At 40.0% G+C, this 27,339-nt stretch overlaps 1 protein-coding gene across 2 annotated transcripts in view; it reads left to right on the top strand.

The window, feature by feature from the left end:
• Vav3 (vav guanine nucleotide exchange factor 3) overlaps positions 1–27,339 on the top strand; it is a 329,118-nt gene that overhangs the window by 186,848 nt on the left and 114,931 nt on the right. For both annotated transcript variants that reach the window (XM_021157266.2, XM_021157267.2), the window contains exons 16-17: positions 25,197–25,298; positions 26,060–26,160. In XM_021157266.2, the coding sequence (XP_021012925.1) occupies positions 25,197–25,298; positions 26,060–26,160 (203 nt within the window). The remainder of the gene's footprint in view (positions 1–25,196; positions 25,299–26,059; positions 26,161–27,339) is intronic.

Here is a 27,339-nt window from a genome sequence, read left to right on the forward strand (position 1 = left end):
GATCCCCTAGACCTATATGGTGAAAGGAGGGAACCAGTCCCACCCAAGTTCTTCCCTGGTATCTACACATGCACCTAACTGCACACAATAAATGAATAAATATAACAAAAATAAAACTTTGAAGGCTTCCATGACCAGTTTTCCTGTGAAGAGTTTGTTTACAGGTGTGGGATTCAGGCTGGCATGATTTGCTGCCCCTAGGTGGTACTGAGTCTTACAGAGTAATCTCCCTTCTTGAAGCCAGTTCAGCTCCCCTGAATCTAATGTATTGTCTATAACCTTTCAAACTTGGCAGTTAAGTTAGTATAGGGGATTATACTGGCAACAATAAAAGAAGCAAGACAGGACAATGCTCAGGATAATCTTAGCTGTCATAAAGTGGAGTCTTAGTATCCTTCTTTGCCCAGAAACATGGGAAAGTAGTTCATGCATGACCAATGTTTGGTAAATATTAAACAGTACTCTGGCTTTGGTTTGGCTTGGTGGGGATCAACTTCTCTTTCTCTGGCTGCATTCAGTGCTTCCTTGACATTTTTCTGGCCTTGGCTATACATGCTTAGGAGGAAGAAGTCACGGGCAGGGGGAAAAGTGAAAGATGGCTATCAAAGATTCCGTCAGCAAATATGCATTACTCTGGTTAAGATGGAATGCAAATAGTGTTATTAAGTGGAATTAGCATTGGTTCCCTGAACCTTTGTAACAGAGCCTTTGATCTGCTCATTTTCTTTCAATAATGGGCAAAACAGCACAACCAGGGAAGGTTGACCAGTTCCCTATGGTGACTGTGCTGTCTCCAGCTTGTCTGGAGACTAACACAAACAATGAGTGTGCTTTGGAATTGGTTGTTATACTTAATCAACTTGGCATATGGTTTGCTCAAAACAAAACAAAACAAAACAAAACACATATTTGACACTATTAAGCAAGATTTAACCAGTACAGTCTCAACAAAACAGCACTACTTTTATTTATTTGTAAATGTAAGGTCTTGATTCATAGACCACAAATAAAGGTGCATTTGGAAATTGCCAGTCTTGACTGTGGAAACAGGAGGGACTTTGTGTTTTGCTGGTTTTGGTATAGTAGGTAAGTTTGGGCTGGCTAGAGAGATTGGAAGGTTGCATTTGAAACAACCTTTAAATATAAGATGGTTAGTGTGTCATGTATTTTGAGTATCGCATGCATCCTCAGGAAACATTCTAGACACTGCGAATATTCATGGTAAGGTCTCTCTCATGGAATTTATGTGGTAATTCTGTATACTTCACATCCACGGATACTATTTTCATGTCAATTTTATAATATGGCTGTAAAGCCGTCCCTTATTCCCTGTCCCTGCTATTTTAATCTAGGGAGAATGGCACTGGAGATGACAATATAGAAAAAGTCCCATGTATGTGATGTTGGTGGGAACACTTTGAGTTATCAGCCCACTGGGGATATAAAACTAGGCATCTGTAATAGGAGATTTTTACTTTTCAAAGACTTGTGTACTGTGCTTCTTCCCAAGTTCAGCATGCTCTTGAATACCTTGTATAGTGAGGAGTTTCTTGGTGGAATTATCTCTTTCATATTTAGTCAGCTCTCATGGTGGAAAATACTTAGTTCCTTGCAAGATACCCATGGCTCTCTACTCAAGTATAACTCCCTATTGCCATACTTCTTGTTGCTTTGAGACAGAGTCTCATGGAGCTCGTGCTAGCCTTGAACTTGCCAGGGATGCCTTGGATCTCTGATCCCCCTGTCTCCACTTCCAAAGTTCTGGGATGCCTGGTTAGGGTCACTCCTTGAATCCAAGAATATTTCTAACTATCCCTTAGATGCCCATCTTTAGGATATTTGAGGCGATTAGGGCATTTTTCCACGTCTGTACTTAATACATATTTTATTTTGAAAGAAGAAACTTAATTTGAAACTTTCCATAATTACTCCAATTAAATGCTTAAGTGAGGTTTTTTGCCCACTCTTGTGGGCAGGTTACAAGGAGGGCTGGATGTTTCCATTGCAGAACATCTCAGACTTGATATAGTTGAGATGTTTTTGAACAAATTTTGGGATTCCTGATTGAAATTTGTACAACATTGTCTTATCTTGATACTTAGTGTGTTAGGAAGGATTTAGATTTTACATCTTCGTGGTGGAGTACTTTAGAGTCCAGGAGCATATAGTGATAATTCCTTGCTATTACACAGTGCTTTAAATGTCTAAAGTGTTTTGGGATAATACCTCATTTGATGCTTAAAGAGTCCTGTGAGGTGGCTAGGAAAGTATTAATCCTTTTTTTAAAAATCAGAATATAAAGGAAAGATTAAGTATTTTGCTTGTGGTTTTTATTCCCCCTTCCCTCCCCAATTCACAAACGACCAAGGCTGAGCTCAGTCTAGGTGTTTTCTGCTCCCCATGCTGCCTCTTTTACAGCAAGAATACCTACCACCGTTCTCCAGGGGAGGACGTTTCTGTGAATCCGTTTCATAAGCACAAGGTGTTCTTGAGTAATATCTTTGCACACTAGATCAACAATAAGATTTATAATTTAAATATCTTGACTCTTTTAGTGATGCTCATGGATAAGAATTTGGTATTTTTATAAAATCAAGTAAGAGCTAACATTGCATATATCAACAACAATCCGTAAAGATGCTTTTAGCTTCAAGGAATTTGCTTCGAGCAAAGAAAATAAAATATTAACTTGTAAGTTAATTAAGATCATGATTTTGAGTTGCTGTACCTTAACCACGGGGTTGAACCTAATAGGAATTGCAAATCATTTTGCTTTCTTTGGGTTGATAGTGTTTTTATTCATCCACTTGTTTCAGTAATAAAAGCTTAGTTCTGGAGTAAAGGTTTGGTTGGTTGGTTTTGTTTTTTGCCCCCCCCCATCATCTACATCTTCTCAGACTTGGGTCTCAATCAAATTCGGAACTGGTTCATCAAAAGACCAGTTCCCCAGAGCCGTAGTAGATGCCAGGTGCCAGTCCTCTAATCCATTTCGCCCTCTTCCCTCGAGGCTAGCTTATGCTAGAAAGTACCCTTTCCTTCCAGTAGGGTACCCTTTCATTTCATTTCTCTCTCTCTCTCTCTCTCTCTCTCTCTCTCTCTCTCTCTCTCTCTCTCTCTCTCTCTCTCTGTATGAAAATTTGCCAGTTCCTGCCCAGGAAGCACTGGATGTGTGCAGAGGAGTAAGATTCAGCCTCAGTGGAGATGAGCAACAATACCTGTTATGCACCCTCTGTTTGACATTAACATAGGGCTTTCTTAGACAGCGCAGACCTACTTTAGCAGGGCATTCCTGACCCCAGAATACTTGGCTATAGCACAAACCATTCTAATTGCAGACTACAATGAAATCTAAAAGTGAACTAGGACTTTAATTAAATTGCTTGTGTGTTTAATTGCACCATGCATTACACAGTCCAAGTTTCAATTTCTTATTCAATTATAACAAAACCCCCCTTTCAAATGAGTTTGTTTTGGGGTTTAAAACCAATTCTAAAAGGGTATTGACGCTTTAAGAGAATTTTTGGTCTTATAAAATTTCACCCTAAGAGATGGAGTGTTTTAGTATTAGGTTTGTATTGACTCTTGATATTGACATGAGTCTAGATGTGCAGAGCCCACAAAGGCTAAATCCCAGGGGCTTATATTTAATTTAAAATATGGCTAGCTGGCCATTGTGAACAGACCCAGTTGCTTGACAATCTGAAAATATGACTGGTTGGAGAAATGATCAAATATTAATTTTAAATGTTTATTAGTAGACTGTTTGCAGTTGGTTTTTAAATTCATTTAGAAAGTGAGGATTCACAGTTATCTAAAATTTCCAATAAACCTGATTTCATAAAGGTGTTTGGAGGTTAAATGCCTAATGATTAATTTATGCATAAGTAATAGTCTTAATAATTTGGAGAAAAGGTAAGGCAGCTGAGGATAATGTTAGCGATGAATAGTAATGAGGACAGAAAGATGTCGAGACTTAAATGTGGAGTTCATATTCATTAGCCTAAAAACAGAATAGGAAACTGGACAGGAAAGAGATTTTGAAATACTGGAGTTCAAAAAGTGGATAGGGAGAAAGAAAAGGTTAAAGAAAGATGGAGCCAGAGGACTTGGCCCTGAAATTTCACTCATCCATCACCTAAAGAATGTTGAAAATTATTTGTGACCTATCTTTGTCCTGTGTGACAAGAGACACTGGAGGGAGTATACAGGTTAAAAATATAGTTACAGCATAAAAATAATACTGTAATTGAATATTTTATTTTTAGTTTCTACCTAGAAATTGCAATGTGTTTCTCTTCATCTGTTTTTTCCCCCTGATGGGGTTTGGAATACATTAGATGATTCCTATTAACTGTGTGCAATAGAAGGTATTTAAAAATATATAATGTGTGCATGGACACACTGAACAGTTTCCCTGTAACAGTGAAAATTCACTGTAAGCTTGGCCAGATTTAGCATCCCAATTGGACCACACCCTGGCTGAGTCTAGGATTATTTTCCCAGAAAAGTTTCACTAAAGGGGGAAGGACCTACCCAGAATGTGACCACCATCATCCCCAGGGCTGACGTCCCAGACTGAATAAAAAGGGGAGAGTCAGAGGAGACTGATGCTCACTGCTCCTGCATCCTCACGGTGGACACAGCGTATCTACCTGCCTCCCACTTCTGCCGCCTTTGCTTTCCCTCTCGAGCATTTTGTCGCAGCACTGAGAAAAGTAACTAGTGCAGGTCTGTTTGTTAAGGCTTTCCTATCTATCACTGATTCTCTGCTTCAAAGTCTCTGTATTGAATAGGCTTCATTTCATCCTTGGAAATGTACACAGTGTAACATAATCATCAGGATGAGTTTCGTCGGTTTAATTATAAATGAAGGTACTGCTGGCATTCAAACTCTTCTTGTGGGAGACTGACAATGTGTGCTGACTTAACAGGGCACATCCCCAAGTAAAGCTCAAAGCTTTAACTATGAACCCTTGATCAAAAAGCTCAGCCCGCGTGTGATCGGGGGAACTTGATTACTAGATTTTTGCAGGAATCCTTTTGATATTAAAAGCACAAGAAGCCAGAGATTTATTGGGTAGAGAATTGATTGATAAGCATTGCCTTCCTCAGAGTCAGTTTTGTGGTATGCCCTGGGAAGCTGAAAGGAGTTGACAGCCCTGAAGAGGTCAGCGCTGCCCCAGGAGGAGAGTTAACAGTGCTCTCTACTGAGCCAGGGCTCTTCTGTGGGAATTCTTATTGTTTGTTGCCTTGTGTGGATCAGAGCTGAGTACAGTTTAATAAAATTCTGCTTTGGAGTGATTTGTCTGTCTTCTGTGAGCAGTTTCTTTCTGGCTTCCCCCTTTCCTTTCTGATTGATTTATGGGTCTGTTTGTGTACTTCTTCTAGCCCCACCCCCCAACCCAAAGCATTTTGCAAATATCAGAGCTCAAGTTGTAAGATCATTGATTCCCCTGCCCCCAGCCCTGAAGCTAAGCTGTCACATATCATCATTTATTCCTGACACTGGGCTATTGGTAGCACAATATTACATTCTTTCATTAGCACATTAGAGGTTATTTTGGGGGGGGGGAGATGTCTGGCAATAACCTAAATTTGAAACATTTAGTGTTCACGGTCATCTGCCAGAATTGCAACTTACACATACATACATCCAAGGATTGGACAATTACCTTGTTCAAGCTATCAGGAAAAGGGATTGTATTTCAATAAATATTTTTTCTTTTGTTTAAAATGTCTTTGATAACAGCCACATTGTTACTAAGGAGACCCACAAAGTGGGCCTCTGGCTAACTATTGAAGTTCACCCAGTATGGCCAAAAGTTTTAGAGTTCAGTCGATGATAGATAAACACTGAGTATCTTCTGGACCTAGGTGAACCACACCCCTTCCTCAGTTCTACTTGCCCTTCACCATCTTCAAAGAAAGATCAGTTCTGCGTTATCTAGCTTTTCCACCCAGATGACCATTGCAGGGTGGGTGAGGTGTATTTAAGACCCTGTCCATGATGACATGACCCATTCAGAAGCAGTCAGGAAGAGGGAAAATATGCGACAGTCAGTCATTTGACTAGTCTATCTCTTTTGTGGTCTTCCTGATGCCAGGGTAAACACACTCAGCAGATTCTTGCAAGAGTAACTCTTCAATACAAACCTCCAAGTCCATGTGACACTTTGGTTGCTTTTGTCTTTAATTTCTGACTGTTTATACCTAATGTCTTAGTTTAGGTCTTGAGACCTTTCCCCCTCTTCTGCTGAGCTTTGGACTCAGTGAGCTTTGCAACATGGCTTCTGGGTGTTTTCTGTCTAGAATGTAAATAGTACCTGCCCATCTCCCTGGATCCATGATTGTTCATTCACAGCCCTTAGAACAAGAAAAGATTCCTGGACAGAGCTAGAATCGGGCCTTTACCCAGCATCAGTGTTACATTGTCAATATATCTAATGCTGCAACCATATTGGATTCCTGGAGGTTGCAGAAGAGAGCAGGGCCCTTTAGACCTCTGAGCTTTGATTAGTGATTTTTCACTGACTTGGAATCTCTTCTCTCTTGAAGTGGTAGGGGGTACCTGGTTATATTTCAAGACTTAGAATAAAACATAGGGCATATACTTTAAGATATAGGTATAGGTAAGAACTTGGTGAACAGAAGTTCAGTAGCCCAAGAAGTATCTCCTAAAATCAACAAAAGGGGCTATATACAATTTAAAAGGTTCCAAAGCAACCATTTGCAGAACAGACAAACAAGCCACAAAAAGTGAGAAAAATTTGCCAGCTCTACTTCATTTATGGCATTAATATGCTGAATTGATAAAGAACTATAAAATTAGGCACCCAAGAAACCCTAGTAATCAACAAATGGGTTAGTGAGATAGGATCTGAACTACAGAGATTGATAGCATTTAGAGTAGTAGAGAACAAAAGGAGTATTCATGGCCAGGAGTGGTGGTTTGGAGCAAAGAGGGGTGAGCACTTAAGGGCATCTTGAAGTAAGTGGGACTCTTTTGAACTATGATGGATAACAGTAGGGATACAATTTTTCTACTTAAAGCATGTTTTTCTTCATGACCCCACATTATGATCTCTAAAGTACTGAGTACTGTGAAGTGAATAAGAACACAGTGTATTAATTGCTTAATGAACGTGGGTAAGTTGCTTGTCTTCACTGAGCTATAATTTTGGAATCACAAAATGGAGATAAAGTGCCTCATGGTATGCTTTGTAACCTGCAAACTGGATAATAATGTGCATTATTAATTTGTCTCTTCCTGCCCTCTGCTAGGTGCAGAGCCTTTTATATGCCTTACTCATTTAGCCTTTATATAAGCTCTGTTGATTAAGAATTATATTTATTCTTATTTTATAATGTTCATAAAACAGTTATGTCACCGACAGACGTATGTAAATATCAAAGGCATCATTAATTATCTTGAGGGTTGGGCAGTACAAGCAACCTGTGTATGGTGACTGATAGAAACATTTAATTACACCAGTGCATCATGAGACTCCAGACAGAATTGGGTCTGCTAAATTGTGGCTGCTCTGTGAAGCTGCTCATTCTAACATAGCTTCATTTCACCAGCCAGAATCATGGTCCCAGGATTCCTTGTCATATTGAATGCCTTTCTGGGAGCTGGTATGGAACTGTGATGAGATGATTAAAATAGGCATCCTATGGTTTCAGCTAAGTGCAATTAGTTAGTGTGACTACAGGCCTAAACCTTCTGTGGGATGCTCTCATGGGCTGGGGATGCTATTCTACTCATTGTCTCAGAGGTGGGCCCAATGAACATCCCCAGAAGCAAAGATCTCTTAAAGGTCTCTTTTATTAAATTCAAACTCATAGAAAGGTTGAAAGCACTATCTTTGGAATTTAATAGGAAACAACTGAATCATGAAACTTAGATTTTCTAACCTAGTGATCCCCTGAAAAATTATTGAAACCTGCTAAGCACTGGGTATTTAATTTATAAATGAAATTAGCAGTGATTACTATGCTGCTTGTAAAGTTACATGAGAAAAGCCATGTAAAGCAATGGACAGTGTGCTCTAGATATCCTGAGTGCTTAATGATAAGTGATGCTGGGAATTCTGTCTTACCTTAATGTTTGTGGTAGTTTGAGGGAAAATGGACCTCTTAGGCACTACTAGGAAGTGTGGCCTTGTTGGAGTAGATGTGGCTTTGTTGGAGGAAGTGTGTCACTGTGGGGCAGGATTTGAAGTCCCAGATGCTCAAGCCATGCACAGTGTGGTACTCTTTTTCTGCTGCCTGCCAATCTGGATGTAGAACTCCCAGCCCCTTTTCCAGAACCATGCCTGCCTGCATGCCACCATTCTTCCAGCCATGAAGATAATAGACTAAACCTCTGAAGTCAGACCCAATTAAATATTTTTCTTTATATGAGTTTCTGTGGCCATGGTGTCCCTTCATAAAAAAAAAAAAANAACCAAAAAACCCAAAACAAACAAACAAACAAACAAACAAAAAACCTAAAACAGTATTGGCCAGGATTGTGCCCAGCATTCCTGACAATTTCTGTTTGGTCATTTCTTACAGGTTCTGATTCCTGAGACCAAAAGACATTATCATAGGACTAGCGGGATATCTAATTATGCTAAGGGTTCCCTATATGATAGGCAATAAACAAACAACGTTGCCCTGTTCTCACAATGCAAGTCAATGTAGTGTATTTTATCTTTAGACACTAAAATTCAAGGGACTACCCACATGTACAACCAGTGTCTTAGTCTGTTTTGCTGCATAACTTGTGAGTCTGGGTACTTTATAACAAGAGTAGGTTTAATTTAAATACAAATTCTAGAGCTCCAAGAACACAGTGCTCAAGCCTGCTCAGCTTTCACCTGTCTATTGGTAGCTAGGTTAAGAACAGTATGGGAACCTTGGTCTATAGTAGTCATTCAGACACATAGATGGCAATCTACCACTTGCACATGGCATCTGGAATAGGATCAGTGTCTAAGACTGAGCCCTAAGCCTAGAACATGTGTAGAAAAGATCAAAGCGTGAAAGAAGATGCTGGGGATTCAGGGGAGGTTCTAGGTTTGTTTGCCACACATCTCTCCCTCACAAGGCTTCCTCTGGTCAGGAAAACACTCTCTGTGAGAAAAGCATTATTCCCTTCTAAAGACCCAATTACCTAGCTCTAGGTCCCACTTCTTAAAGGTTCCGCCCCCTTTGCACTGCCTCGCTGGGCTTAATCATCTAGCACAAATACCCTGGGACAAACATAAAACCATAGCCCCAAGCAACTCTGTCAGATACTATCCTCTGATTCAGTTCTTACATTATCTGCCTGGAGCTTGGCTCTGAACCTGTAGGTTCTGGGCTTAGTCCCAGGAGACATCCCCCATCACAGATATCAATTGTAAATGGTAACCTATCACCAATATGTCTCACTGAGCTGTTGCTGTCCATCAAGTTCCATGACCCGGTCTTGGTCTTTGGGCTTGCTGCAGTTGCTAGGAAAGCTCTCGGAACTCAGAGAAACATCTTTCTTAATATCTATATTTAGTTATCTTATTATAAATAAGGTCATGTTAAAATGATACAGGTGAAAGATACGTTAGGCAGAGGGTACGGGAGGGGATGTGGAACCTCCCTGGCTTTTCCTTCTGTGACACTTTCTAGGAATCTCTACTGATAAAGCATCCTGGAACCTCTCCAGGCCTTGTCCTTTCACGTATTTATTGATCTTGTTGTATTTAGACTGATTAAATCCCTGAGCATTAGTGATCAAGTTAATTTTCAGCAACTCTTTCTTTTCTGAAACTTGGGAGGAGAGTTCTAAATCTGTGATCACAGGGTTGGCAACAGGCCACGCCCCACTTCTGAACCTGGCCAGTATGGCCATAAGGAATAATCTTATTAGATAAATTGATGCTCCTTTCAGGATATCACAAGTATGTAGAACCAGGGCTTAGCAGTGTTATTATAAGAAAAGATCATCCTAGCAATCTAACCTATAAGTATTATGAGACTCCGTCAGGACCTAGTTATGAATAGCACTGTGCCTTATTATTCACACTTATCTCTCTGAGCCATCTGTCTTTGAAGAGACCTAGGCCTAGAAGAATTGAGTTGTAGACTGATCAGAACAACAGGGATCTAAGTGGAGGAGGTAGCTCACAAGGGGAGGGGGGGAGGATCCTTACTTAAGGGTGGAGTGTAGCTGCAGTATTTATTTGTGTGTGGCAAAGAAGGTGTGTGTGTGTGTGTGTGTGTGTGCACATGCATATTTGTGTATGGGGAGGTTATTCATGTACCATGAGGCCAGAGGAAGAATTTGATGTCTGGCTCTATCAATCTCTGCCTTATTCCTCTCCATAAATGGGAGCTAGGGGCTGGGAGCTGTCGGACCCCTCAGTTCCTCCTGTTCCTACCCCTTAAGTGTGTTAACAACTATGCTTAGCCTTTCCTCCTACTTAGGTGCTGGGATTCAACCTCAATTCCTAATACTTCTCAACAAGCAGTTTTACCCACTAAGCCATCTGTCCTGCTCAGCCACAGGACTCTTGTGGGCTGTTCAACATTTGTCTGGGAAAAACATCCCAGGGGCACTGTTTGTGGTAGTTGCAAGACAGGAATGACCCTGAGACTGTGGTGGAATTTGGACATGTGATTCTTGTGCTTGGAAGAGAGGCAAGACCTTGCAGGGAGCTCTTTCAGTGTCGTGGCAGGGCACCTTGAGGAGCTCAGTTGCACTCAGTCTCTCCTAATGCTGGGACTTGCAAGGCTGCAAGGGCTTGATTGAGTCCTTTTGGAAAGTAACCCTCTAAGGTCAGAGACTTAATCCTATTTTTATTGTATATTATCCAGTGCATAGTAAGTACTCACTAGGTAAATATTTTTGAAGTTCATTCGCTAGGATGTCTTGAGAACACTTTTGAGAATTTCTTTTGCTAGATTATCATGGTGCCAGTCAGTCTGTTGTGAGTTTTGTGTTAGGAGTAGCCACCTGAGCTCTGCTCTTCTGTATGCTTTTTGTCTCCTTTGGGACTTGAAATTATTTCAAAATGGATAGACACTGTAGAAGAGGAGGTCCCAAATCACAAGACAATTTGAAGTTCATTGACAAGGATAGTGAGAAAAGTGTGCTTTGCAGAATATTTGAGGCTGAGTTTCTCTAATGTAATTAGTTTTGAGGGGGTAAAAAGCAACATTCAGCAGAAAGACCAGAGTGGAGGCTGAAGCGGATCCTTCATGGTGAAGAGTGAGGCTGGTTTGCACATCTGCACATTCTAACTCTGTGGAAAACAAACTGCCTTGGAATACCCTTTCCCTACTCACGCTCTTTGGTATACATATAGGGACCTCCCTGGGATAGTATGTCCATTTCAAACCCCAGGTTTGTAGATCAAATACTAACTTATTCTCATGCTCACCGTAGACACTGTTGATCTTTGCAATAACAGTTTCATCTCAGGTTTGGATTAATTTTCCTTAGACATATTTGGGAAGTGTCACCGCCCCATTTTGTAGGATGGAGACAGAAAGAAACAGTTTGGGTTCCCAAGACTCTCCATCACTGGAGTTAAAGGGCATAAAGGTTAGCTGAGACTCTGGCTTGAAACATCACACAAAAGCTTCAAGGTCCCCGTTGTCTAGGCAGCCTTCAGGCAGTCTCAAGGGCATTGCTATTTTCTCTTATAGATGGGTGTTGTTTGTATGTAGACAGATGTGTCTGCATCTGTTTTGGACTCCCCTTTCTTAATTTGAAATCACCATTTGCATTGTGCTTCTGTTCTTTCTCTGCTGTTTCTGTGGGCCCCATGTTGCTCCTCTGTCTATTCTCATGTCCCTCTATGTCTGTACATGGAGGTGATTTGCCTTTTCAGCACTTTCCTACATAGTCCATCTTAGGCCACCTCTGGATGTTTTGCAGACTTTGGTTGGATTATTGGCCATCTTACATTCACCTGCTGTCAGTTAGTTTTCTGTTGCTGTGAAGAGACACCATGACTATGACAATTTATAGAAGAAAGTGCCCAATGGGGGCTTGGTTACATTTTTAGAGGCTGATTACATGATTGTCGTGGCAGGGAACATGGAAACAGACAGGCAGGCATGGCATTAGAGTAGTAGCTGAGAACTTAGGACCCACAAGTAAGAGTCAGAGAGAAAGAGCCATGTAAATGGTTTGTAAATGGTTTGTGCTTGTGAAGTATCAAAGCCCATCCCTAGTGACATACCTCCTCCAGCAAGGCCAGTCCTCCTGATCCTTCCCCAACATTTCCAACAGTTGGAGATCAAGCATTCAAGTATATAAGCTATGACAAATTCTCATTAAAACCACCACAACTGTGGCAGTCTGTGCCCTGTCCCAAGAACATCTGATATACTAGGATAGACACACTGCCAACCAAGTCCTTGAGACAAATCCTATTCCCTTAATTCATCTGTTAACTGTCCTTTCCTAGCCCTATCAAGATCTAATTCAGTTTCTATATATCATTATGGTCTTGAATAATGAACTTCTTCATGTTTCTCTTATCTACCCCAGAACTTTGTTCCCCCAAACAAGTGTTTGTCTTGAGTAATCCTGAGAGCAGGGTCCCTACTGTCTCACTCTAACGCGGTTCTCTGTTCTTTCACTTCTGCCCCAGGGCCCATCAGTCACTCCCATAACAAAATAGCTACCTGACCTCTCATCCCTGTCCTCATGGACCTCTAGCTCCTGTGGTGGAACTGGCTAAAAACAGACCCTAAGTCCTGTTCAGATTACATTGTCACAAGCTGTTGAATAGGAAGGAGTCTTACTGCTTCAGCCTGTGGAGAGCTAAAAGAGACAGGTGTTTTACAATCCACATGTTCTGCTGTGTCTAGAATCTGAACAGACAACCTTCAAAAGATGTCTTTGCAGGATGGAAAGATGGTTAAGACTGCTTCCTGCAATATTCGGTTCTGTGTCATATGGATCACAACTAGCAGTAACTCCAGTTCCACTTACATGCATGCATACACACAAAACACACACACACACATACAAACACACACACACACACACACACACTTATAACAAAATTAAAATGAGCAAATTTTAAAATTTTTAAAAAATATAGTTATTGGCTATTTTAACCAATAAGCTTTATAAATTACTATACTTTAATACTTTAAAATGGATTTAACATTTAAAAGCGCTCCTCTTTTAAAGCCTTAAATGATGGCAAACTTACAGAAATTCTGTTTATAGTGAACTGATGGACATAAACTTCATATTTATAGACATACATGAAACAATAATAGTTGAAGAAGAGCTCATGAATTTGAGAGGTGGGTACAGGAGGAACGAAGAGGAGGGAGAGGGGAATATATATATATATATATAATGCTCATGTATGAAATCCTCTTGTAAAGCAAGTTAAAATAATAGAGTAAAACAAAACAGGCTTTGTACGTAAAGGATGAAATGTGAATTAAAATATTTTTTTCAAATGTAAATACTTTAGATACTTAAAAGGAAGCTTTAGAAAATATTCCACTTTGTTCTTTTGTTCCTTAAGGGTCCCTGGTAACAATCTCAATGTTGTCTTAAAACATATCATTTTAATAGCCAGCTTCCCACCAGTCAAAATGTAAATCTTCCTACATCTTAAATTCATTGCCCCAGCTCAGCATTTCTCATGCTATCTTCAGTGTTTGAATTATGTAACTGGTGTATTGGGTCATTGAATGAGAATCCTTAAAAATCCTTAGAAACCAATACTTCCCTAGAAGGCAAGACCTCTTGTTTAGACGTGGACACTAAGGGAAAAGCCTTGAAGATATGGGCACAGGGGAAAAATTCTTGAATAGAACAGCAATGGCTTGTGCTGTAAGATCGAGAATTGACAAGTGGGACCTCATGAAACTGCAAAGCTCTGCAAGGCAAAAGACACCATCAATAAGACAAAAAAACCACCAACAGATTGGGAAAGGATCTTTACCTATCCTAAATCAGATAAGGGTCTAATATCCAATATATATAAGGAACTCAAGAAGGTGGACTCCAGAAAGTCAAATAACCCCATTAAAAAATGGGGCTCAGAACTGAACAAAGAATTCTCACCTGAAGAATACCGAATGGCAGAGAAGCACCTGAAAAAATGTTCAACATCCTTAATCATCAGGGAAATGCAAATCAAAACAACCCTGAGATTCCACCTCACACCAGTCAGAATGGCTAAGATCAAAAATTCAGGTGACAGCAGATGCTGGCGAGGATGTGGAGAAAGAGGAACACTCCTCCATTGTTGGTGGGATTGCAAGCTTGTACAACCACTCTGGAAATCAGTCTGGCGGTTCCTCAGAAAATTGGACATAGTACTACCGGAGGATCCAGCAATACCTCTCCTGGGCATATTATCCAGAAGATGTCCCAACCGGTAAAAAGGACACATGCTCCACTATGTTCATAGCAGCCCTATTTATAATAGCCAGAAGCTGGAAAGAACCCAGATGTCCCTCAACAGAGGAATGGATACAGAAATTATGGTACATTTACACAATGGAGTACTACTCAGCTATTAAAAAGAATGAATTTATGAAATTCCTAGCCAAATGGATGGACCTGGAGGGCATCATCTTGAGTGAGGTAACACAATCACAAAGGAACTCACACAATATGTATTCACTGATAAGTGGATAATAGCCCAAAACTTAGGATACCCAAGATATAAGATCCAATTTGCTAAACGCATGAAACTCAAGAAGAATGAAGACCAAAATGTGGACACTGTGCCCCTTCTTAGAATTGGGAACAAAACTCCCATGGAAGGAGTTACAGAGACAAAGTTTGGAGCTGTGATGAAAGGATGGACCATCTAGAGACTGCCGTATCCAGGGATCCATCCCATAATCAGCTTCTAAACGCGGACACCATTGCATACACTAGCAAGATTTTGCTGAAAGGACCCAAATATAGCTGTCTCTTGTGAGACGATGCCGGGGCCTAGCAAACACAGGAGTGGATGCTCACAGTCAGCTATTGGATGTATCACAGGGCTCCCAATGGAGAAGCTAGAGAAAGTACCCAAGGAGCTAAAGGGATCTGCAACCCTATAGTTGGAACAGCAATATGAACTAACCAATACCTCCCCAGAGCTTGTGTCTCTAGCTGCATATGTATCAGAAGATGGCCTAGTTGGCCATCAGTGGAAAGAGAGGCCCATTAATCTTGCAAAGTTTATATGCCTCAGTACAGGGGAACACCAGGGCCAAGAAGTGGGAGTGGGTGGGTAGGGGAGTGGGTGGGGGNGCNNNNGGGGACTTTTGGGATAGCATTGGAAATGTAATTGAGGAAAATATGTAATAAAAAATATTAAAAATTTAAAAAAAAGATGCCTCTGTGTGCCTATTTTTCTCCCTCTCTTGTGCTCATGGACATGCGCACGGACAGTGTGTTTCACTGGGAGAATGAGAACAACACAGTGTAACCTAGCAGAACTGTAAACCCATGATTACAGGTGTCAGATAAAAAAGTCCACTGTTGTATTCCCAGAGTTCTAAAATGGCTGGCCCATAATAGATACTTAATTCATTGACTGTATGGGTAAATGAGTTGTATTGCCGGCAAAGTGAAGTGTTAAAATGCTTATTATAAGATATGGCTGTCTCTTGTGAGGCTATTCTGGGGCCTGGCAAACACAAAAGTGGATGCTCACAGTCAGCTTTTGGATGTATCACAGGGAGGAGCTAGAGAAAGTACCCAAGGAGCTGAAGGGATTTGAAATCCTATAGTTGGAACAGCAATATGAACTAACCAATACCTCCCCAGAGCTTGTGTCTCTAGCTGCATATGTATCAGAAGATGGCCTAGTTGGCCATCAGTGGAAAGAGAGGCCCATTAATCTTGCAAAGTTTATATGCCTCAGTACAGGGGAACACCAGGGCCAAGAAGTGGGAGTGGGTGGGTAGGGGAGTGGGTGGGGGAGCGTGTGGGGACTTTTGGGATAGCATTGGAAATGTAAATGAAATAATACTCAATTTTTAAAAAAAGAAAGAAAGAAAGAAAGAAAGTTTTTTCTCATGGATTCATTTCTTAAGGTGGTTGATATGTTTTCATGCATATCCCCCTACCTTGATGGGGTCTCTAGTTTTTCCACTAAATATTTGTCACTTATGGTGAAAAAAATAATAAGAGAATTAGTATTCCACATATAGATACTATTTCCATCATTTTATCAGTAGAATCTATTTAGCAAACCGTACAAGTATATGCTTTTATTTGTCCTTAATAAATTCAGTCATGCAACGAATGCCAACAAGTGAGGTTCCTGCTCCTTCTCCCACTGCCGAATGTTGGCCTTTTACCTCGGCAATAACAGACCTGGTCGTTTAATTAAGAAAGTAAAAATAGAAAGAAAATGTTGGATGCCAAAAAACTCCTATCAAGCCTCTAAGAAATACAACCCAAATTACCTGTAATCTGACATTTTTCCACTGTAAATTTATTATAGACTTAACTGAGTTTACATTTCATTCAATAATTTCCTTGAAATGTCACTGAAGCACGGTGATGGATGTATATTTGAAATTACTACAAAAGCAGCTTTGAATGAAATGAAAGAATGTAATATATAACAGATAGGAAAATACTGTTTTTCAGAGGCCAACATTATCTTCTTTTTACTGGTATTTTTAACATTTCTGTTCATTTCCCAAGAGAAAAAACTGCATAATTTGGAACATAAGAAATTAAACTTGCTGTGATTCATAGGTCTTTTTGCTTTCCTTCCTTTTATTGATCCTTAGGAATAAAACCTCCCAAACTCTATTGTTTTTAAAGTTTTTTGAAGGACCTGATTTTTTTTCCATTTTCTTTGTCCTTGCAAGTAACCATCAGCTGTAATTAGCTGCCCATGCTGTTAAGGGAATATACTGTGAAGGAAATAAGCAAGAGTTGAGTGTTGTTTACTGAGAGACAATGTGGATGATATTTCGGTAATTATTTACTACTGACCTGGAGGATTCAATTTCAGTTTTGAGGAGTAGGCCGTTTTTATTTATGTTTTATTATTTAATTCATTTACATTCCAAATGTTGCCCTCCTTCCCAGTCCCCCCCNCCCCCGCCACGCCAAGAGTTCTTCACTGGATCCCCTCTCCCTTTTGCCTCTGAGAGGGTGTTCCCCCACCCACTCACCCCCTCCCCCAGGAGTAGGTCATTTTTAAATATTTAGATTTTATTCAAAAATTTTCAGTTAGTGAGAGAAATTACCATTGTTTAATGATACTCTGAATTATATATATATATATATATATATATATATATATATATTTATATATATATATGTATATACATATGTATGTATGTGTATAATTCTCATATATATGTATATATATATATTCATATATTTGAGATATAAAATAATTAATCTGATTTTGAGCCTTAAGTTAAGAATGTCACTTCATAACTAGAGATTTTAGAAGTGTTTCTGATTGGACAAACTGGGTCAGCTCTTTCAATCTTTAAAAGCTAAAAGCATTACTATGTATGCAGAAACGTGTGTGCACACTCATGCACATACCACGGGTACACCTGGAGGACAATTTCAGTCCAATCCAGAGGTTTCAGAGGCTGACTCGGGCGGCCTGCCTTGTGCAGAAAGTTTTCGTACCCACTGTGTCATCTTGCTGGTCCTCTTTTGATGTTTGTTCCTGTTTAGTTGATGGTTTTAAAAGTATATGAGATATTTTAATACGTTCTATTAATGGCCCAGCTGGCTCAGTGATGTGTTGTGCAGTTTGGCCTGTGTGGGGAGTCAGTGATATTGTTTGTCAGTCTTTACTTCAGACAATTGAGGTCTTTTTAGGCTATTAATGATCGCTTGTATTTGATGTACCTGAGGATAACATCTTTGCACTCATAATAGCCCATTTTGTTTTAGAGATGATTTGCAGTGGGCACTCACTTTCCTTTTGGCTGATCATGCAGAGCAGAGTATCACCAGGCCTACTCCACTCTTAAATATATGCATCTAAGGGAATTTTGCTAGAGTCCTTACTCCATTTTGAGTTGGTGAAAACTGGACATTTACATGTAGCTTTCTCCAGATGCCATTCTGTGGTATCTTTGTCTGTTCGTAGTTTCACTGATCCTCAGTTTCCTTTCTTGAGTTTCTCAGCCACCCCAATAGTGACATTTCCAAATAAGACATTTGAGTATTTTCTGTTTTTTTTTAAAACATCTTTCCTTCATATCTGCTTTGCCATATTGCATTAATTAGCTCTTTCAGAACAAGATTGAGTAATATAATTGAGTTTAGGAAATTTAATTAATTTATATTAATTGAAATATGTATTTTTTATATTGAGTATGCTCTCCCTCGACCCTTTTCTGGAAACAGGAATCCAACTATATATCCTGATCGCTCTGATATCCTTGGTATTTGCTATATAACCCAGGCTAGCCTTAAACATATGATAACCCAACCTTAGCTTCCTGAATGTTAGGACTGCAGGCATGCACCATTGCACCTGTTTTTGTTTTGTTTTGTTTTGTTTTGTTTTGTTTTGTTTTGTTTTGTTTTGCTTTGGTTTTGGTTTTGGTTTTGGTTTTGGTTTTGGTTTTGGTTTTGGTTTTGGTTTTGGTTATGGTTTTAGTTTTGTTTTGTTGTTGTTGTTGTTTGTTTGTTTTGTTTTGTTTTTTTGGATATCCCTTATCCCATTGTAGAGTACTTGTAACATCTAGTTTATTGACAGTTTTGTTTGAAGCATGTGAGACGCTCTCATTGCTGCCTCCTTTATGGAGCAGGCTTTTGGTTTTGTAGCCCAGGCTGCCCTTGATTCCAAGGTCTTCCTGCTCGAGCCTTCTGATTGAGTGATCACACGAAAGTCCTTTCAGACCCTATGTATGTTACATTTGGTTGAATTTCTTCTTTGGAATATGTAGAAATGAAAAATAGGTTTTAGCTCATTATTAATATGATAAATTGTTTTTAATATGCATATTTTTTTAAGTTTTGAGGAGTCACAGATATAAATAAATGTCCTTAAGCTAAAATATATTTTTTAAAACATCTTCTGGAAGAGAGATGAGTTTAAGTAGTGTTGCTTGGAACAATTTATTGCTGTATAAGTAACAGAAGTTAAATCAAGGTTCATAGAAGGATCCTACAGGAGCATCCATTTTATTATTTTGAGAGTAAAATATTTTAATAGGATAATTATGTTTGTTCAACATTTTCCTAAAGAATAATCAGATTGTAAGTTTTCTGAATTTGCACAATAATAATACCCATATGCACTCAGACATTTTTACTTATCTCTGTACTTTGGGTAGACAAAGCTGACTGTATGCAGAGTTTTGGGGGGGGGGGGTTTGTTTGTTTGTTTTGAATCATCAACATCTGCTTTTATCTCTCACTTTCAGTTCAATATGATAGAACTATTAGTTTACATATTTTAGATAACTGTCAAACTATCTACACTGGAGAGATTTAAATATTCTCAATATTGATAGTTCAGGACATAACATGTTATCATAAATTATCATATTATTTCCTGGGGGGCAAGTGGAACTGGTTCACCAGACAGAAAAACTGGTAATGTAGAGCAGATTAAGGAACCCGGTAATTCTCATAATTGAGAACAGAAGGCATTTAATCTACTCCCAAATAGGTTCTTGTCCTGGAGCACATGACCATGACACCCTAATAAGAGGACCATGACAACTGGTCATGTAGCATACAGCCTAGAGTTCTCCATGCTATTGAGGTATCAAAATAGGCTTCAAGGGTTAGCCAAGCAGCTTCCCTTCCCAGGCATCTCTTCCTACAAAAGGTATTTAATCCCTGATCCACCCTGAGGAAGTTGTTTGCATCCTTCTCTGCCAGGAATAAACAGTTTGGACAAGCAAGGACTGTCTCTCTCATGGGTGGAGGCATTCATTATATAGAGCTGCACCTAAGTGATCTGCAGAAGACCTGGCCGCACTCCCGGCACTCACTCTGAGCTAAGCCAGAACTCCCTCCCCCATCTCAGGTCCTTGGGCCCCTTTCTCAATTCTTCAGTTTCCAAAGGCATCTGGGTGCACAAGAGCTTGAAAATCACAGCCTCCATCACGGCCCCCACCATTTCTCACCCAGAGAAACATGGGCTGGGGCTCCTCTTTTAGGCTGCATTTTGCCTCCCCTGAGAGGGTGTGTTAGCATTCAAGGAGCCCAGCACTCTAGTGCTGAAAGAGAGGAAAGTAGCCAAAATATGCATGTGTGTGTGTGTGTGTGTGTGTGTGTGTGTGTGTGTGTGAGTGTGTGTGTGTGTGTGTGAGCATTTACCATGAGCAGAGGAGGACATCAGCTATGTCCTGCTCTGTCACTTTCTATTTTATTCCCTTGGGTCAGTGTCTCTTAGGAAACCTGGAGTTCTCAGTGTTTGGTTAGTCTGATTGGCCAGCAAGCCCCAGCAATAATCCTGTCCCCTCCCTTCAAACTGGGCTGGGTACTCTGTTTTAACTGCACAGGTTTTTACATGGGTCTGGGGATCAACAGTCTGGTCCTCATGCTTATACAGCAAGAGCTATTATAACCCACTGAGTCAACTCTATGGCCCCTAAAATTGTTTTTTAATGACTATATTTATAACTATACTATTTAAAAGATATTTCTGAGTGAAACCACAGACTTTGTACAAAGAGGATATATTACCTTGTCACAAGGAAAAAAAAGAGAAGATCTGAATAAATAAAGTATAGCATTGAACGGAAATTGTAGTTAATTGTTTTGCTTTTTTCTTTGCATCTTGTTTTATGGCAAAAGGCAGACTTTTGAAAACAAATGCAGAAAATGTTACAGTATAAGCATATTTTCCCAACTCATAACATTTGTAAATACCTAGCAGTGAATTTTTTTCTAGGTGAATGTTTGCTGACTCTAAAGAAGAGTCAAGTTAAAGAGATATCAATTGTCCTCAGTCACATAGTGGGCAGGTGGTAATCCAAACTTTTAGAGTTGTATGGTGATGTCTTTTACAGTTAAACAGTTGGTGAACTCCTCACAAGTCTTTTTAAGTTGCCATTGGACATCAACACATTGTAGAAGCCAAAATACCTGTAATTATGCATTGTGGACTCCCTTCTCACTGGTAATTAGCCACTATAACTTATGTAAATATCTACATTATATCATCACCATCATCATCATCATTTAATATACCTAGTTACTCAGGGTTTGTCACAGAAAACAATTATTCTCTCTCTCTCTCTCTCTCTCTCTCTCTCTCTCTCTCTCTCTCTCTGTGTGTGTGTGTGTGTGTGTAAAGGTTGAAAGTCGGAGGGGATAATTTTAAGGATGTATCTACAGATATTGGTTACTGTTTTAGGAAAGGAGAAACAGGTAGAGAAATTAGGAGAAAATGAACAGAGTATGAAGGAGAGAGAAACCCATATTGTGATTCTGAAATTTCAAGGCTGAAAGACGAAGTGGATGATCAGATAGGTGTGTCAATGGATTTTATATGTGCTATATTTAAGATGCACAGTGGACAGTTGGGGAAGTGATGTTCTGAGCTGGGCAGGTAGGTCTCAGTTTGGATCTGTGCTGGGGCTAGGTAAGAAGAAACTGCTTCAGAAGAGCATGTCAAGTGTGAAGAGCCCTCTAAGAAAAACCATTCCACACTGAACACATGTTTAACTGCCTCTGCTTTTATTTAAAAATGGTACCCATGTAAAATGAAAGAAATAGGAGCATGTTACTGAGAAATGTATAAGATTTCATCAAAGTTCTCAACAGTTAATTTTCCTATTGTTGAAGACTTTATGAATAGCTACATGACTGAGCTAACTTGTCTCATTGGTAGTACTCTTGTGCAGAAAGCCCACACCACCTTTGGTTTTTCTAAGCCTTCTCTTGCCTCACCACAAGAAATTCCATGTAGAATAGCCACTAAGATTGTTTTTCCTTTTTGATTAACTAAATGTAATGTAATTTCTTATATACAATCCCACTCTCTGCTGGTCTCTTAGCTCATCTCCATCTCCCCTCTTCACTTACTCGGCCATGGCTGAAGGCTCTCTCTTACTATTATAGCCCTAGAATGGGCATTTACAGTAATTACTCAGTAAATAAATATGAAGTAAGCGACTCTGCTTATATTTTCCATAAGTAGTCAGTGTGGGAAGGCATGTGATGAGTTTGGCAATATGCTGTGTGCATTAGAGGTTAGATGCCACTCGTGACCATTCTTGCCCTGATTCATTCTACTCTCCCATTCTTCTCATTCCGTCATTTGCTTTCTTTAGATTCTATAAGCTCACAGGCTACAGGCAATGTGGTCGATTTTATTCAATTGTGTGGGCTTTCTCATACACATCTCCTATTGAGGAAATCTGTTCCCTCCTCTACTAATAATTCAATCGAGGCTGGTAATGTAGCTAAGTTAGAAGGGTGTTGCCTAATATGAGTGAAGTCTGAGTTTGATTCCCAGTACCACATGAAATGGGCACAATGGCATATATCTGTTAGCTACTTGAAAGGTGGAGGTGCGTAGATCAGAAATTCACGATCATCTTCAAAGCAAATTCATGGCCAACTTGAACTACATAAAACCTTGCCTCAAATGGTATTAATAAATAACAACAACAATAACAATTATATTTGCCTTTGTGGTTCAAAGAACATTATTGAATAATAGCCTCCTTAGTAGGAAGTCCAAGGAAAAGGAAGATTCTGGGGAAGTTGTCTGTGACAAGCCATAAAACTTTACACTCAGGAAGCCTTACCCTGGTGACACTACTGTCCTGTGAACTTGACATTACCACTTTATTAGTGATAGCCCACACTGGTTCAGGCAATGTGCTAAGCACTTTGCATACATTCCTTTGCTTTTGAGTTGATTCTATTGGTATTCCTGTTTTATACTTATCAACTCAGCTGAGGTCACTCTGTGCTGATTTGCAAGTGAGGATTGAAGCCCGGGTGGTCTACTTTCAGATTCCTACCCTCAGCTGTGCTTTTATATTCAATAGTGCCTCCATAGCAGTCCCAGGGTCAGAGAGTTAACGTTTATTCTTTAATGTTTGATTTGAAACTTTGAAAAAAAAATAATATTCAGCCTTAGTTTAAAAAACTGTCACAGTTTCTCCCTATCGTTCTATCCTACCTCTTCAAATTTCTTTTCCCTTAAGGCGACCACTGTTAACACTATTTTTTTAAACCGTAAGATTAAAATAAAACCACCCATGGTATTTCTGCAGTTTTTCCCTTCAGCCTTTTGTCTTCTGAAAAGGTAGCCTATTCTCAGCTGGTTGGTAAAAGTTTTAAGTACAAATGACTCAAACACAACTCTGGTACACATACATGTTTTTATGTGTGTGTGTTTGTGTACTCACACACATACATGTACACTGTGTAGAACTTGGATCGATTCCGAGGGAAAGGTGTGTCACCCAAGTGTGATGACGGAGGACTAATGAAGTTCGTACCTGCTTGGGGATCTAGCTGCACAATTTTCTACCTGATGAAAACCTACTTTGCTTTGAAAACCCCAGGTGGACAACATTTTCAAGTTCTCAGAAATGGAAATGTTATTTCCTTTACTTTAGAACAAGCATTGCTTTAGAATAAATTTGACAGTGTATATGTGGCTGAGACATTTTGATGCTTAGAGAAAAATGAACAGTAGCCCTTTACAGCTACAGAAATGGGTTTGGATGCAGACTTTCTGGAATCAGTGTCAGAGTTTTGTTTCTAGATCCTTCTCTGAAGAAGGGCACTGTGATTTCTAATCAGTGGGACCCCCCCCCCAAACACACACACCACACACACACAACCTTAGTGGAAATAGCCATACTTTTTGTTGTACTTTGGAATATTTTCCTAAAAAGAGAGGTCACCAGCAGCACAGAGCAAAGAACTCCCAGATGGCTCCCAGATTTGATTCCCTTTCAGCAGCTCCTATTCAGCAGATGGATGGGAAGGCTGACCTCTCTGACACTTCTGCATCACTGCCTGCTACTCCAATTGCCTTGGTGAATGTTTTTTCATAAGGCTTCTTCTGGTACCTCAGAGATTGATGCCTGGCTGCCCGCCTGTGTTATGCTTCATTACGCCGCGACTCTGTGAGCTTGAGAGATGCAGTATTCTATAAGAGGGGAAATCCTAGCTCATCAGAATCTCAAACATATCTTACAGTCTCTCAGGTTTGTATGTAATAGCTCAGAAGATATTATCTTTTCTAGATGTATTTCTAACTCATTATCCATTTAAAGCTTACCTTATTCTATCTTTGTTCTGTTCTATGGCTAGATTAAAAACAATGCAAACAAATCCCTAAAAATATCTACATCCGACTGTTTCCAACCTACCCGTTAAGCCTCAAAGCCCTAGTAATTTAGATGTGGGTAGTGCTGACTTGCTTCTTCCACTGTAGCTCTAGTGGCTGAACGCACACCTGGGTGGAGGCTCTTTCTTGGCCCTTTCTATCAGCTTAGGGGAAGTGTTGCATTAAGATAAACTTGTTTCCTGCTTTGTGAACCAGTGCTGTTACTCATGACTTATTCAGAACACTAATGTGAAAGTTAAACAAACAGCAAGTGCCAAGGGTTTTCTCCATGTCCAGCATGTCCTGACTGCACTAGAGTGCTCCTCTGAGGTGTAGGCGAGAGCTTTGGGTGCCTATGTGTATGATGTCAGTACTGTTCCAGATGAAGTGATCTTTGTTCAGTTTTATTTGGCCTGTAAAGCAAGGAAATTGTTAAGGAAGACTGTTGCTGGTCAGATCGCTGCAGTGCTGACCAACCTTTCATGGGATGACTTCAGTCCTTTCAGGAGACCCTCACATAATCCCTGCACTTCCTTAGAGTTCTTGAAACACACTGAACTCTGCCTTACCTCCCATCTCACCAGCTAGTTTATATTTCCATGACGTGGTAAAGCAAAGAACTCGACACATGACATGAATATCTAGCTGGTTCTGGTTTCCAGCAGACTGACCGAGGTGGCATGGCTCAGAGACCTCTGTGACTCACAGTTCTGAGAAGGATCAGGTTGCTGTCCTTTTCTATAACACAGGTCTCCATACAACTGGGCTTCAGGGAAGATTTTAATGCTAGCAGAGTTTTGTCTTGGAAGCCAGTATGTACTGGCTCACCTTTGAGCATGAATGGATCTCTTCCTGATGCAGGTTGGATGAATTTGCTCCTATGTGCTTAGACTGCCACTTGGGTGTAAAACTAAGTAGTATGTGACTTTCCCCTTTTTGCAGATCCAACATAAGGCCAGACTATGCAGATTCCAATTTCCATGATTTCAAGATGCACACCTTCACTCGGGTGACGTCCTGCAGGGTCTGCCAGATGCTCCTGAGGTAAGCTTTCTCAGGCCCTTCTTCCTATTTAAACGAACCTGTGTAGTTGCGAAGTACCTCAGACTTTTCTTTTTTTTTTCTTTTTAAATTTTTTTATTACGTATTTTCCTCAATTACATTTCCAATGCTATCCCAAAAGCTCCCCATACCCTCCCCCCCACTCCCCTACCCACCCACTCCCACTTTTTGGCCCTGGCGTTCCCCTGTACTGGGGCATATAAAGTTTGCATGTCCGATGGGCCTCTCTTTCCAGTGATGGCCGACTAGGCCATCTTTTGATAAATATGCAGCTAGAGTCAAGAGCTCCGGGGTACTGGTTAGTTCATAATGCCATATCCAGGGATCCATCCCATAATCAGCCTCCAAACGATGACACCATTGCATACACTAGCAAGATTTTGCTGAAAGGACCCAGATATAGCTGTCTCTTGTGAGACAATGCCGGGGCCTAGCAAACACATAAGTGGATGCTCACAGTCAGCTATTGGATGGATCACAGGGCCCCCAATGGAGGAGCTAGAGAAAGTATCCAGACTTTTCTAGCAATCTAAGCAAGGGTGTTCTGAGGCAGAAGTGTTACTTCCCGCATGCTGGCTTTTTGGGTAATCCTCTGTCCTTTTGCTGATGGCGCTTTTGACAGCATCAGGATCCCATTTTCCTTACACTGACAGCATCAGGATCCCATTTTCCTTACACTGGTTATTTTACATAAGCAGAACTTAGCACTTTTTAATACACCATTCTCTATTTTTACCTTTCAGGGGAACATTTTATCAAGGCTACTTATGTTTTAAGTGTGGAGCAAAAGCACATAAAGAATGTTTGGGAAGAGTAGACAATTGTGGCAGAGTTAATTCCGTTGGTAAGTCATGTTTATTGTAGGGATTCTGTTTCTAATGAGGACATAAAGCTTGCTACATATAATTAAGACCCAATTGACTCTTAATATGTGTTTGTTGGAACATATCTTTTTTTTGAATGCATCATCAATACACACAATTAGAAAATTGTCTGTGGGACTTTTCTCCATGACTTGGTTTTAAACTGTTTAATATTTATTTGACTTTTATATGTACTTGGAAGCAGAGGTCTTCAGGATGCCCTTGATGGTTTTGTGGCACGCCCCCCTACCAATTACCTCCACCCCCAAATATATCACAGAATTTTCTGAATACTGCCAATACAAACAGTAATCAAAACAAAAGGAGGAAGAAAATGTTCTGCTATCTTGAGCTCTTAAACTTTTTCTTTCTTCTCTTAAATATTTACATCAGATTTGGTGTTGAGTCCAGAAGCAAACATTACACAGACTAATTCAAGAATTCATGAATTGAATGCATTATCATTTTCCACACTGAACAAAGCATATATCCTTTGGATTTATGTAAACACTTTCTGCTTGGTTTTTAAAAATAGCACTCTCTGCTTGTTGTATGGACTCATTGGAAATTATGTATTCAGTAGCCTTTGCCTCTCTGCTCCTCTTGGGCTGTCTCCCTTCTCTTTCTTTTCTGGCCTCTTTATTCTTTCTCTTTCTTCTTCTTTCTCTTTGTCCTTTTCCCCTGAGTTCCTCTCTGTTTTATCAATAAGACCTTTCAAAATCAGGAAGAGTTTTTGAACACAAGAAAGGATCTTTAACAGCTTGAGTTCAAAAGGTAGCCATGTCAACCTTTGATTTTCCCAGAGGAAAAGGTGGACATTGAATTATTTTGGATAATGTGAAGAAGAGAAGAACAGAAAATGTCTTATTTCAGGGCTGAGTTCAGAAAATGGACAGTTGTAGAACAGTGAGACCTCTTAGAGGCCAGAGATCACAGCACAGCCCTGTCCCTCTGCTCCTTCAATAGATATCTTCAGAGTGTGCCATGTGCCGTTCTCTGTGCCAGGCAAGGACAATCATGATGGCAAAGATCTTGACATTGACTGAGTTCCTCCTCTGTGTTAGCTACAGCCCTATCCTAGAGAAACTCTTTAGTTTTCAGAGTAGCCCTTCCCATGGCTAGTGAGTTCAGATGGCCTCTGCTACTTGCTGGAGATAGTG

Source organism: Mus caroli, chromosome 3 (genome assembly GCF_900094665.2).
Source record: "Mus caroli chromosome 3, CAROLI_EIJ_v1.1, whole genome shotgun sequence".
NCBI lineage: Eukaryota > Metazoa > Chordata > Mammalia > Rodentia > Muridae > Mus > Mus caroli.